At 43.0% G+C, this 13,090-nt stretch overlaps 1 protein-coding gene across 2 annotated transcripts; it reads right to left on the reverse strand.

Moving 5' to 3' along the window:
* Positions 1–1,959: 1,959 nt before the first annotated feature.
* Positions 1,960–12,111, reverse strand: brd1b (bromodomain containing 1b). 2 transcript variants are annotated; one of them, XM_057329897.1, is made up of 13 exons: positions 11,768–12,111; positions 9,644–11,017; positions 9,395–9,551; positions 9,155–9,286; positions 7,784–7,912; positions 6,899–7,211; positions 6,532–6,792; positions 5,814–6,296; positions 5,605–5,734; positions 5,383–5,513; positions 4,251–4,357; positions 3,779–3,933; positions 1,960–3,373 (listed from the first exon to the last, which is right to left on the reverse strand). In XM_057329897.1, the coding sequence occupies exons 2-13, from the start codon at positions 10,996–10,998 to the stop codon at positions 3,205–3,207; spliced, it is 3,522 nt and encodes a 1,173-aa protein (XP_057185880.1). In that variant the 5' UTR covers positions 10,999–11,017; positions 11,768–12,111; the 3' UTR covers positions 1,960–3,204. The 2 variants fall into 2 exon arrangements, with proteins under 2 accessions (XP_057185880.1, XP_057185882.1); XM_057329899.1 differs by lacking the exons at positions 1,960–3,373; positions 4,251–4,357 and adding an exon at positions 3,395–3,584.
* Between the last annotated feature and the right edge of the window lie 979 nt (positions 12,112–13,090).

Here is a 13,090-nt window from a genome sequence, read left to right on the forward strand (position 1 = left end):
GTCTCAGGATGCTTTACTGTTGGCATGACACAGGACTGATTGTAGCGTTCACCTGTTCTTCTCCGGACAATCTTTTTTGGGGAAGGGGATTCATCAGAGAAAATGACTTTACCCCAGTCCTCAGCAGTCCAATCCCTGTACCTTTTGCAGAATATCAGTCTGTCCCTGATGTTTTTCCTAGAGAGAAGGCTTCTTTGCTGCCCTTCTTGACACCAGGCCATCCTCAAAAAATCTTGGCCTCACTGTGCGTGCAGATGCACTCACACCTGCCTGCTATACCTGAGCAAGCTCTGCACTGGTGTTGCCCTGATCTCGCAGCTGAATCAACTGTAGAAGACGATCCTGGCGCTTGCTGGACTTTCTTGGGCGCCCTGAAGCCTTCTTCACAACAATTGACCCTCTCTCCTTGAAGTTTCTGATGATCCGATAAATGGTTGATGTAGGTGCAATCTTACTAGCAGCAATAGCCTTGCCTGTGAATCCCTTTTTGTGCAAAGCAATGACGACTGCACGTGTTTCCTTGCAGGTAACCATGGTTAACAGAGGAAGAACAATGATTTCCAGCACCACTCCTTTTAAAGCTTCCATTCTGTTATTCTAATTCAGTCAGCATTACAGAGTGATCTCCAGCCTTGTCCTCATCAACACTCTCACCTGTGTTAACCAGAGAATCACTGACATGATGTCAGCTGGTCTTTTTGTGGCAGGGTTGAAATGGAATGTACATGTTTTTTTGGACTAAGTTCATTTTCATGGAAAAGAGGGACTTCACAATAAAATTCCATTCATCTGATCACTCTTCATAACATTCTGGAGTATATGCAATTCTCCATCATAAAAACTGAGGCAGCAGACTTTGTGAAAATTAATATTTGTGTCATTCTCAAAACTTTTGGCCACGGCTGTACATTTTCATATTTTCATATTTTGATTAATGATTATATTTATTTTAGTTATTTATTGTGGATTAAATCGCACGATAACAATTGAACTATTCACCACAAAACTAGTAATAAGAGCTAACAAGGCAGGGTAAATGATGATTTGGCCACTTTAAACTCAAACCAATTTCTATTATTTATTTGTTTTGACCATAGACCGTTTCATCAGACGCACGGTGGCCCGAAGTTAACTTCCGGTTATAATATAGTATTTTTAAATAATTATTTATATTTAATCTATAATCATATTTTATTGTATATTGTATTGTATTAAATGAAAACTACTCAACAGTTATTGATTCTTTGCAGAGGTCTACCGTAAATTACCTTGCTGCTGAAACCATCTATAATAGGCCTACACCATCAGTCACTGACTGGATTTTTCTCACACGTTTAAAAGATCATTATAAGAGCCAGACTCCTTTTCTCAAACATTAAAATATCTAACAATATAAAATCTCTATTGATTGTGTCGAACACTAGATGTGCTTTGATGAACCATTGTTCTATCCCAATTACATCCACTTTACATTTTTTTCCAAGCACTTTCTCCAGATTGCCATGCTAACAGACGACAATATCTTTTTTTTAGTCATCGTACGTTTGTGAAAGATAGCCTACGCTACAGCCCACAAGAGGTACATGCAGGCTGGGGTAAACACAGACACATTAATAGTGGTTAAGTGAGAGGAACAGAAGAGAAAGACAGAGACCGAGGCAGAAAGAGAAATGGGACAGCTGTGCCTGTTATTGCTTGACAGGCCCACATCGCTGGAACAGGTAGTGCTGATACGGATATAAAAGAGCCCTTTAATCTGCTTTACAACAACAATGCTGACCTTGCTGGAAGATTATAAGAGTTTGGAATAGATCTTTTACAATCACATTCTGTCAAAGCTTAAGCACTTTCTTTAAGGATGGAGGTCAGAACAGGGTGTGCTTGGCTCAAGAGCTCCATCTAGTGACTTTCTGTTTTTCCATTATAGGTACAAAAAGAAAATGCAGGCACAGGTTTAAGTTTTCATCTGTTTATTTTCAGTGTACTTAAAAAATACTGGATCTCGCCAGCGCTCGCTATCATTGGCTATATTGTGATCCTCCCAGAGAAAAAGAAACAAGAGTACCGGTCAATATAAGTACAAGACATTCATACAAAGTGTTTTGAACCCAGAATGCTACCCAGAATCCATTACTGGAGAGAGACACAGTTAAACAGTCACAACAGAGGCCTATTAATAAAACACCCGCACACAACGCAAAAATAGGCAACACACAGCTTCCACCAAAAATGCCTACTGTGAATATAAAGTTTTGCATACTTTCATTTTGTCCTAATACAACACATTTGTACAGGCACGTCTTTATTCAGACCTACGATACAGTTCCCGAGAGCACAGTGAAATAAGCAACAAATTGAAGGTTTTTTTTCATACTATCTGTTTGAAACATTCACACAAACTAATATGAAAACCAGGGATAAACATTCCAAACAAATACACCGAAAAAACCTGGGCAGCAAAATTTTTGGTTTTGCATGACTGATGCACTTCTGGCATTCATCGCTACTGTTGTTTTTCTCTTCTCCGATTTGATTTTCTCTTACCACTCTAAAGTATTACATGTATATAATTCCATAGCTTTATATAAATATTTACAAACATCACTTAGTTGTGTCCCATAAGAATATTTTTATATAAAAAGTAGATAACATGTTAATGCCGAGGAGAAGCTTGCATTGACAAATAACAATAACTTAACCGTTAAAAAACAAAACAAAACAAAAGTAGAGCGAAAACAACAAAAGTTTGATACAGTAAGTGCGACAGCCCCTTCCAAGTCTCTAGTACGGAAAAATCGAGGCTTCGCACGTGATGTAGCACCAGATGGATTCGCACCTCAGTGCGGATGAGAAATTACCTTGGAGAAGAAATCTTCCAGGAGGTCGTGTGCGGTACAAACCAAAACAAGAACAATAAATTAGTGTTGGATAATTTAGGATGACGTTATTTACAGCCAGAGTTAAACACGAGGCGTCGTGGATGGTGTTGGAAGTGGAAAGGAAAAGAGATGGCAGTGTGTGAGTTCACAGCAGTCTTGCAGCACATTAGAGGACAGTGGAGGTGCTCTCACATTCGTCTGTTAGTCCAAACAGATTGGGAGGGAGAGGGGCCTCGGTAAACCCCGGCCAGTCTGATATGCAAGCATAGCGTTGAGTAAACGTGGGGCTTGACGGAACCCTTAATTGCAAGCCCTCGGGCGAGGGTTAAACTCCGGCGCCTAAGTCCTGGACGAGGCTCAAGTGGTTCATGGCACGGTTGAAGGCGCTTTGCACAGCTTTGCGAATACTTGACGTTTTGCCTTCCAACATTTTACTTTTGTCTAACATCTGGTCAATCCCGAACGGTACCATCTTGGATTTAGGAAGCCATTGCCTGAGGGAGATTTGAGAGCGCGGGTTATTTTAAAACAGCAATGGAAGCCTGCGTTTCAACACTGTCACACTTTAAACGTTACACAAAGCATTAAAATTACAACCAATCAGAACACATTTTAGGTTTAAAGGGATACTTCACCCAAAAATGAAAACTGTGTCATCATTTGCTCACCCTCTTCTCATTTCAAACCTGTATGACTTTCTTTCTTCTGTAGAACACAAAAGAAGATATTTTGAAGAATGTTGGTAACCGAACAACGACGGTACCCATTGACTTCCATTGGTTTTGTCTCCATACAATAGAAGTGAATGGATACCGCCTTTCAGTTCGGATAAAATGATGACAGAATTTTTGGTTGGGTGAACTATGCCTTTAATACGTAGTTAATGAATAGTCGCTCACCAGTTGCGTCTGCTGTCGAAGAAGCGGACGAGGAAGAGTTTCTCCTTGGACCTGTACTGCATCAGCTCTCCGACCCTGAGAACGTCCCGCGGAGGGGTGGGAATGAACTCGCCGTTGAGATGACAGCCCGACCGGGGCATCTGAGGATCTATGATCTACGGGTGGGTCAGACAGCATGTCAACACAACAGCAACTTCACACACATCCCGAAGGCCCCGCAACCTGGTAACTCAAAGTAACCGTGACTGCTAAAATACACACAGTTGGAAATGGAAATGGTCGCCACAAGACAAGGGAACACAAACACGCACCCTCGCATACACGCTCACAATGGACACACATACTGTTTGTATCACCTGGCACGTAATGTAATGAGTTGATTGTTGGCCACTGAAGAGGCTGAGGCATGAAATAATGAAGAGGAAGAAGAGGAAAACCAGTCTCTGACAGGCATGCACACATGCACACTCACCAAGGCAGGATAGGAAGGATATCCACTAAGTTTGGCCCAAACTAGTTTAAGGGGCTCCAGATTTAGTGAGGTGTTAGCAGGCATCCAAATATTGCTGCTGTCAATCTCTACGAGAGTAGGAATAATGGAAAGTTATGAGGGGTTCACGGTACAAATGGCGCAGAACACCTCAAGAGCCATGGCAGTGTTCGGCCAATCAGCAATCGGGGCAGTTTCTTTGACGGAAGCATGCCGAGCTTTTCACCGGACGCATGATCTGTGCCTCCGGTGGTGTTTGCAAAGATCATTTTTTAACCGTTTATATTACTCAAAATATGGTTTTGGATCACACATGGTTTGAAAAAGCCAAACAGGTCATGTGACTAAAAGCCCAGACTCTGACATGCTTGCGAGTCAGAATGCAGAAGCAATTTCGGAAGAGCACTGAACAGGCCAAAAGATTTCACTCAGCACTATAAGGAGAATATTTGGAGAAACAGCATTTAGGGTGGAATTACCTTTAAAGGAACAGTTCATCCAAAATTTCCATTGTTATCACTTACTCGCCCCCTTATTTCAGCTCGAACCCGTTTGACTTTCTTTCAAGGAAGACAAAAATAGGAATTGTGTACACTGTTGGAGCTACTGTCAAGCTCAAAAACACAAACAAGTACCATAAAACTGTCAGTATAGGAGTTTGCCTTCACTGTAGCTTTCAAATCTCATCGTATTTCTTTGCGTTCCATGATAAAAGTCAAACTCAAGAACACCATAGGGCTGAGCAAACTGACCGTTTTATTTTTACATGAACTGTTCCTTAAAGGACCATGTTGGAAAGCAAACGAAAGCAGCAACTACTCAGAGTGACAGGATAAGCTGATGATTATTCGAACATGAGGGTTTTACACATGCAGACGCTACAGCGGTAAGCAGAGGTCTTTTATTTATGTTAGACAAAGCCATGAAGAGCAGATCAGTGCCAGAGAAAGCAAAAAAAAGGACAGCAAGCTTCCACAGTGCTGACGGGACACTGATGCGGCTGCCGGAATGGGTCTTGAATGCGTCACGGACGACCCATTTCTTGTAACTGAGGTATGGGGCTGGTGTAAAAACCTGCATACCCCATGACGCCCGCTAAAAGCTGGACGCTCACCTGCTGCCATCTTGCTGGCTTTGGAAATGTTTCCCGTTTCCACGCAATTCACCAGCTCTTTTTTATCCTCCGTTGTGTTTCGTCTCGTCATCGCCAGCTTTCCTTTCCCGCTCTTTGTATGACTGACATCACTGCGAGAGATTCAAAAAAGGTTCAGTTCTTCAGTACTAATAATAAAGCATTAAAAGTGCTGTTTATTAAGCAGTCAGTACTCATGCCCACCTTGTGTTCTCTTGGATGCTTCCGCTTCCACTGGAGGAGATGCTGGACTCTGAAGCACAGCGGCGTCGAGGCTCAGACGGTCGACCTGCAGTTAGCCCTTTCTTTGGCTCTGAAAAGCCATTGGACATGCCTGTAAGACAATGCATTGACATGTGCAACCAATGTCTAAACAAGGATGTTTTTTAAGGACTGATTGTGTAAGTGCTTACTGGTATCCAAGCGTTTGATTGGACACTCGTGCTCATCCTCCTCCTGACAATCTCCGCTAGCACTGCGTGTTCGCTTCCTGTTCTGGAGCAGGGTCTCGAGGCGAGGGATGACGACAGAAAGGAAGGTCTTAGTGCCTAGCTGAGGGCAGTCGACCGGAGAGTCGCTCGGGTTCAATGGTTTCTGCGGGCTCGTGTTCTTCGACTTCCGGAACAGCACGGCCGTTCGTCGGTTGACCATGTTTGCTGGTTCGGTGAGAGTGGAGGTAGCAACCATAACGTTGTTGTTGGAGGGCAGAACGTCAGGGGAGAGTCCGTTTAGAAGTGAGGTAGAGAGCATCTCGCTGTCAAATTTGACCTTTTTCGGGCACTTCTCCAGGCTGGGCTCCACAGGTTTCAGTGTAGGAGGTTCAGACGGACTGTCGGAGTTTGCCAGAAGCGGCATGGAGTCTGAAGGCTCGAGTTTGGGAGGTAATGACTTATCAACTGGAATAACAGAGAAACTATTAGTACAAGAGTACTAGACCAAAAGAGATTGAAGACTGAAAGTTTTCTAAAATTCTTGTCATTTCACAATTATACCTTTTGCTCAAAATACGGCTTTGCTTCTCTTTGCATTTTTTGTAATAACAATGTCAATGTTTTTCACAAGTGTTGTATAAATGTAGTAAATTTGAATTGTTTTAGTACAGAAATCTAATGTGATTTAACAAAACGGCACCTTCTTCTTCTGTGGCCTGGGGTATAGTAAGGACCATGCTCTCCTCCTGCTTGGGACCATTCTGCTTTGACAAAGGGGGCTCCGTCTTCTGACCCATTTCCATCCGCACATCACCGATGGTCTTTTTAAGCAGCTTGAGCCGTTTACTCCTGGAAGGGCATGACTTCATGGCACTGACAAGATCCAGCGTCTCCAACAGCTTATTTAACCCTTCCTCCTTAGACATGTGTTCCCGATTGGCTGGGTTTAACAGTCGATCAACTAAAACAGATCAAATCCATTAATCCTAGATAATCAACAAACCAATTATTCTGTTCTGTAATCTCACCTCCATGTGACGGAAGAAACTAAATGAGTAGGACCTTACCCTCTTCCCAGGACAGTGCTGGAGGTGGCTCCATCTTCGGCGGTTCGGTGAGGTGCATTCCGCTGGAGAAGTCGTAGCCGATCCGCTCCATGTCCCGCCGCGTCCTCCTGAGGATCACTCCGCCGTGGTCTCGCGTACGTACAGCGGCGCGGTAAAAGAAGGTGTCCTTGGAGTTGTATTTCATGCAGTTGTTGATGACGAGGTTGAAGTCGCCCTCAAACTCATCCAGGTTCTTGTATTCCTGGGTGTCGATGCGTTTCCTCATGGTGGAGAAGTCCATGGGATGTTTGATGTGATCTAGATAGTCGGGAACCTACATGCACAAAAAAACAATTGGTAAAATAAAAATCTTAAGTTTACAGTGACAATCATTCTCTGTTTACAGTGACAGTCAAAAGTCTGGACACACCTACTCATTCTTTACAAATTTTAATAGTAAATTCATTTGAACAAAGTCAATAAATCTGAAAAAAGACATTAAATATACTAAAACAAAAACAGAACAATATGAATTTAACAAAAATAAGATCTTTACTTAAAAAAATATTTTCATTTAATAGTTTCTCTTTGCCTACAGATTTCTACTCTCTGGTGCCACATGGAATGCTGGACATTTTGTTTCCTGCTGTTCTTCTCAAAATAAACAGAAAATGAAATACCAAAGCGTTTCACAACTTGAAAGTTTATTTGGAAAGAAATTCATACCTAAGCACAATTTATATTCATCTGCAAAACTCATTTCAGGCATTTAAGCATAAGCCCTTAGATAAAAGGTATTAAAGTCATGTGAAATACAGATTCAGTCAAGCGTGTCAAAACATTTGACTGCTTGTGTAATTATGGAGATTGGCCCAGTGAAGGTTAGACCAGAAGAGACAGTCTTACCTCTTTGACGCTGACAGGCTGGGCAAAGATTCTGGCTTGATCTTTCTCCTGAAGCTGATCCAGCACTGCACGCAGCATGATGGGAAACGGCGTGAGCTGCATTTCCAGAACTGACTGCTGGAGCCTCATCTGATGAATTCAGACCAAAACATGTAAATATCACAACAACTGACATGCATTGAAGTACACACCCTGCACACCCTAATGTCCCTTTACAGTCAACATGACGTTAAAATAAATCCCTTTAACTTTGCATAGACAAACTGTTCAGGAACATATATAGGAATATTTCACCAAAATCTCTACCGATCCAAATCTCTTCTTGGTCTTCCTTATTGATCAATTAAAGTCCCCGTGAATCTGAAGTTGCGATCGTTTCTACTTCCGTATTTTGCCGCATTTCCAAGTGAAATGAGATTTCGAATAAGAAAAGTTGTGGGCGTGGCTTTTGTCTTTCTCTGCGATTTGATTGGATGTGTAAAAAAGCCTTTGCATTTAGAAAAGGAACTGGCAGCAGACTGACAGTTAAATGGGAGGAGTTAACGGATGCTCCGCCCAAGCCGTCTAACATGTCATCTAAGATGGATAGTCATTACAGGACGGAAGTGCATTTTCAGATTTTTAAAAAGAGATTGACCCACATTGACAAACTATTTTCAATAAACACTGCAATATTTCCTTAAAAAATAGGCATTGTCATTTTTTATTTCACTGGGACTTTAACAATAGAATAAAATCAACCCTACATTTTCTTTTTGTTACATTTCCACATAATTTAACCATAACAACTGCCTTAACCAACGTTAGCAAAGGATGTAACATTTAAAGGAACAGTTCACGCAAAAATGAAAATTCTGTCTTCATTTTCTCACCTCGAGTTGTTCCAAATCTGTATACATTTCTTTGTTCTGATAAACACAGAAAAAGATATTTGGAAGAATGCTTGTAACCAAACAGTTCTTGGCCACCATTGACTACCATAGTAGGAAAAATTCATAAAATACTTTGTTCTGTTGAACACAAAATAAGATATTTTGAAGAATGTAGGAAAGCAAACAGTTTTGGGCCAAGGCACCATTTTCCCCACAATGGTAGTCAATGGTGACCAAGAACCATTTGGTTACCATTTCTTTGTGTTCATCGGAACAAAGACATTTATACAGATTTGGAACAACTCGAGGGTGAATAAATAATGACAGAACTTTTATATTTGGGTGAACTGTCCCTTTAATAGAATTCTCTTAATATTTTATTTTAACAATTGAATGATTGCTCTGACCTCATTTCATCAAGAATAATACTATCAAACTGATCTCAGAACTGTAAAGTGCCCACTTCTACGAACGTTGTGGCATATGACAGTGACTGTACCTCCTCTCTCTTCAGTTTCTCTCTCTTGCGAATGAGCTCCAGCAGCAAGCGGGCTCGCTCCAGATCGTGCCGTAAGCGGTGCCAGTCCTTTAACTGCTCGGTCAAAGCCTGATGGTCCTCCCTACACTGCACCTGTCAATAATTTTTTTTTAATACATTAAAACAATGACATCACATTTGTAAAGGACATGTTTGAGCTTGCATAAAGCTGTCCATCATTAAAGACCACGGCAGTCTTACCTGTTCTGGTTCTTTTTGTGTTTGTGTGGTAGTCTGCAGGCGTCTTATTAGAGGTACACCGTTCCTCGACTGCCTCTTGAGCATCCAGTAACTTAGAACACGTTCCACAAAGACTTTCTTCTTCTGGACTGAAACTTGATTGAGGATTGTGTTGAAACTGTCAGGAAGAAAAACAAACGCATGAAATACAATCCACCGAAACAGAATTATGTCACAGAAACAGTTCATGCAGAAAATAATCACACATACCTTTTAGGTGTAATACTAGGCCCGGAAACGGCGGGAACTGTGGCAACAGGCTCCGATTCTACCTTTTTAGTCTTCTTTTTCTGGCATCCCTTTGCTCTTTCCCTCTCTCCTCTTTGAGCACCCTTCTGACACAAACCGTTCTTGGGTTTGGAGTCTTCGTATATGGTGAGAGGTCTCCTTACACAACCGTTAGGGGTATGCGAGCAGCAGTAGGCCGTCTTCTTCACGGAGAACGAAGTGGCTCCTGATTCAGTAACCTCTTTGACAGGCTCCATCTTCATGTACAGACCGGCTTTCTGTGCACAGCTGACATGAAAAGCTGTGTAACAGTTTGCCTTGCTGCATTGGATGCAAGCACCCACTCCCTTTTTCTTACACATGTAACAGGTGAGTTTCCAGCGTGCCGGCGGAATGTTCGCCACACCATCGATGGGCTCAATGAAAACCGTATTGGTAAAACCGACTTCGGGGACCCATATGGCGCAAACGACGTGACCCCAGCGATCGTCATCTGTCCTCTTGAGGGCGCCGCCATTGTTGGGGCAGAATATACACGCTGCTTGTTGCGACGGGGAATTCAGACAGTGGCGGCAAAGCCACCGGCCCTCCGGTATGTGGGGGACTCCGTAACACTCCTGATGCACGGCAAGATTGCACATGTCGCAGAAGAGAATAGCGTTACTATTCTGGCACTCGCCGTCCATGCAGATGCAGCACACGGCGTCTTCGTCAATAAGCGACTGGGGTTCACCTTGGCCCTGGCTCTCGAAGAAAGACTCCTTCTCAAAGCGGTCCATGAGGAACTCGAACAGGTTCTGAGAGACCTGGCTGTAGCCGTCGCTCTTCCTCTTCTCGTTGATCAGCTCGAGCCATGCATAGTCCTCCTCATCCATGTCGTATTCGACCTCCTCATCGAGCTCATCCGACGTCTTCTCCACATAGGTATAGTACGTTGACGGCCTCCGTGGCACAGCTGGAAGGTTGTACTCAACCGTTCTGATCTTTGGCTCTGGTAGCCTGCCCTGAGCTTGTGTACCCTGCACAGTCGCCAACGCGGCGCTCTTCTTCTGCTGGTTGTTTTTGAGCCGCACCGAACGCACGAGAATCTGCTGCGGCTTTTCGGTGTTCTCCTTGTTGCTGGTGCATTCGCTGATCTCCTGAGCTAAAGGGTCATCGCTGTCGATAACATCCAGTTTGTCGTAAATGCTGAGCCTGTGAACACGCCCGTCTATATCCAGCTCCACCATGCGCTGAGCCTGGGCGTAAGTCAGGGTCTCGCGGTTCCGCGAGGGCTTGATGGGGGAGGGAGGCCTCGGCGGGGTGGACACGCGATTTTGTCGAGACTTCTTCCTCATTTTGAACGTTTCAGAGGAACTGAGGTATGACACAAGAACAACAAACATCAACTTCCATTTTATTCTCTACAACAAGTTCCAATACATTCAAAAAGTTTCACATGACGTCTACCGTTATATACATATTTAAATGACTGTGCAACTTAACAACACCTCCACCATGTGGTATCACTGTAAACAACTGTACGCAAATATCTAAGCTTGTGTCCATGGTAACCTAAAACCAAGTAACTAGCAGCGTACAAGCAGTTATTGTCCTGTTGTGTTGCCACCTGTCATTGTTAATTATTTAGTTGCAAACAATACCATATTTACACTGTCAATAACACAACCCCAACATTTTAACATGTTTGCAAAGTTGAACTCACTTCTTAATTTATTTTTTATTGAAATTCTTGACTGACTTCTTAAGCCGCACGCTGACATATTAACCCATATAACTGAGACACTGTGGCGTAACAGCCGTGGTTTTACGTCCAGGCTTTGTTTGTTTGAGGGGGGCAGGGCAGACAAGGCCAAACAGTAGACACGGAACACAGCTCTGGAGAAAACACACACCCCGAGCCGCAACGACAGGATACGGGGCCTGTTGGTGGCTCCGCTAGTGAGCTAATGCCGTTTAGAGAGGTCCATCGACATTACTGCAAACATGGCGTCAAACAAAACAAAACACGGTTGTAAAAACATACACACACGCGCACCTGTACACGGCTACATATATACATTAAGCTTCCTAGGTTCGGTCGCAGTTAAAAGGGAAGTTTCTTACCTTTGCCGTCGACGTTAAATGGAGCTTTGAAGGCAGTAAGGCCGAGCTAAAAGCAGCAGCGGTGTGGCCTACTGAACAGCAGTGGGTTTAATCCGTGCACGAGCCGCGTTACAGGCGCTACCGTCCACTCACCGCGTATCTGTTGTTTTCGAAGCGTAACACTAGGTATCCGTGACGGCCTCCTGGATTCCAACATAAGCATTTAAAAGCCGGACGTATTCGCTCACGATAAAAGCAGCTCGACCATGCCAACGCGACTGTTTTTCGGTCGTTATTGGGCTGGCCGTGTGAGCGCTATGCTAGCAGGCTAACTCGCCTCTCTTCCCCCCACAACAATGCGGCTGCGGGGCTCTCCATCGCCTTACGCGCTGCGTCATCACGCACAGCGTCACGACGTTCAGCGGCTAAACAGAGGACCTGGCAGAAAGGAAGGAACCCATTTGTATGGAATACAATACATTTTCACGGGACGATCTTGTTAGTGTTCCACAGGACCAGCATTGACCAAAATTGTTAAGGGTATTTTGACTGTGTGTATGCAAATAATACATTTTTTGGAATGTATTCGCCTTTGGGTAAATAGGTAACGTTATGGGGAAGATGCGGCGTTATAGTAATGGCTGGAACACACTACAAGACTTTTAAAATCTGAACAGACATACACATGCAGACTTTTTGAAAGTTTCAGATAGAAACACACTAACTGATCAAATCTGCAGACTGGCACAGACTTTCTGCAACAAGTCCAGACTGAAAATCTGGGCAAAATCTTCTGAGCAAAAGTCTTGTAGTGTATTTTAGCCTTAAGTTAACTTTACAGTCAGCTTAGCTTTGTTTAGGATCCTCCCGATTTAGTGCCGTAATACCACATCGTAGTAATACTGTATCAATATTGTCGATGTAATTTACAGCGTTTCGGCTACTATACTGAAAAGCAGAACAGATATGTGTTATTTTAGATTTTTAGAACAGGCACAGTTTGTGTCTATAATAAATCTAAAGGTACTAAACCCTAGGCTGGATTTAATGAATCGTCTTGTGTAAAATGCCGCAGTGCAATCCAGTCAGGTCCGTTTACTTTAGGGCTGCAACTAATGATTATTTTGATAATCGATTAGTTGGTCGATTATTTTTCGATTAATCGGTTAAAATGTAATTACATCTTTTGCTTATAATAAGTAAATCAGATATGGGAAAAGTATACACAACTGAACTCATTAGCCTTCTCCCAAAATGTTGTGAATGTCTCCATAATTAACACACCTGGTGAGTTGATTCATGTGTCATATTAGAAGCAACTGACAATAGTCTCTCCCAAATGTG

This window comes from Triplophysa rosa, linkage group LG3, assembly GCF_024868665.1.
Source record: "Triplophysa rosa linkage group LG3, Trosa_1v2, whole genome shotgun sequence".
NCBI classification, from domain to species: Eukaryota; Metazoa; Chordata; class Actinopteri; order Cypriniformes; family Nemacheilidae; genus Triplophysa; species Triplophysa rosa.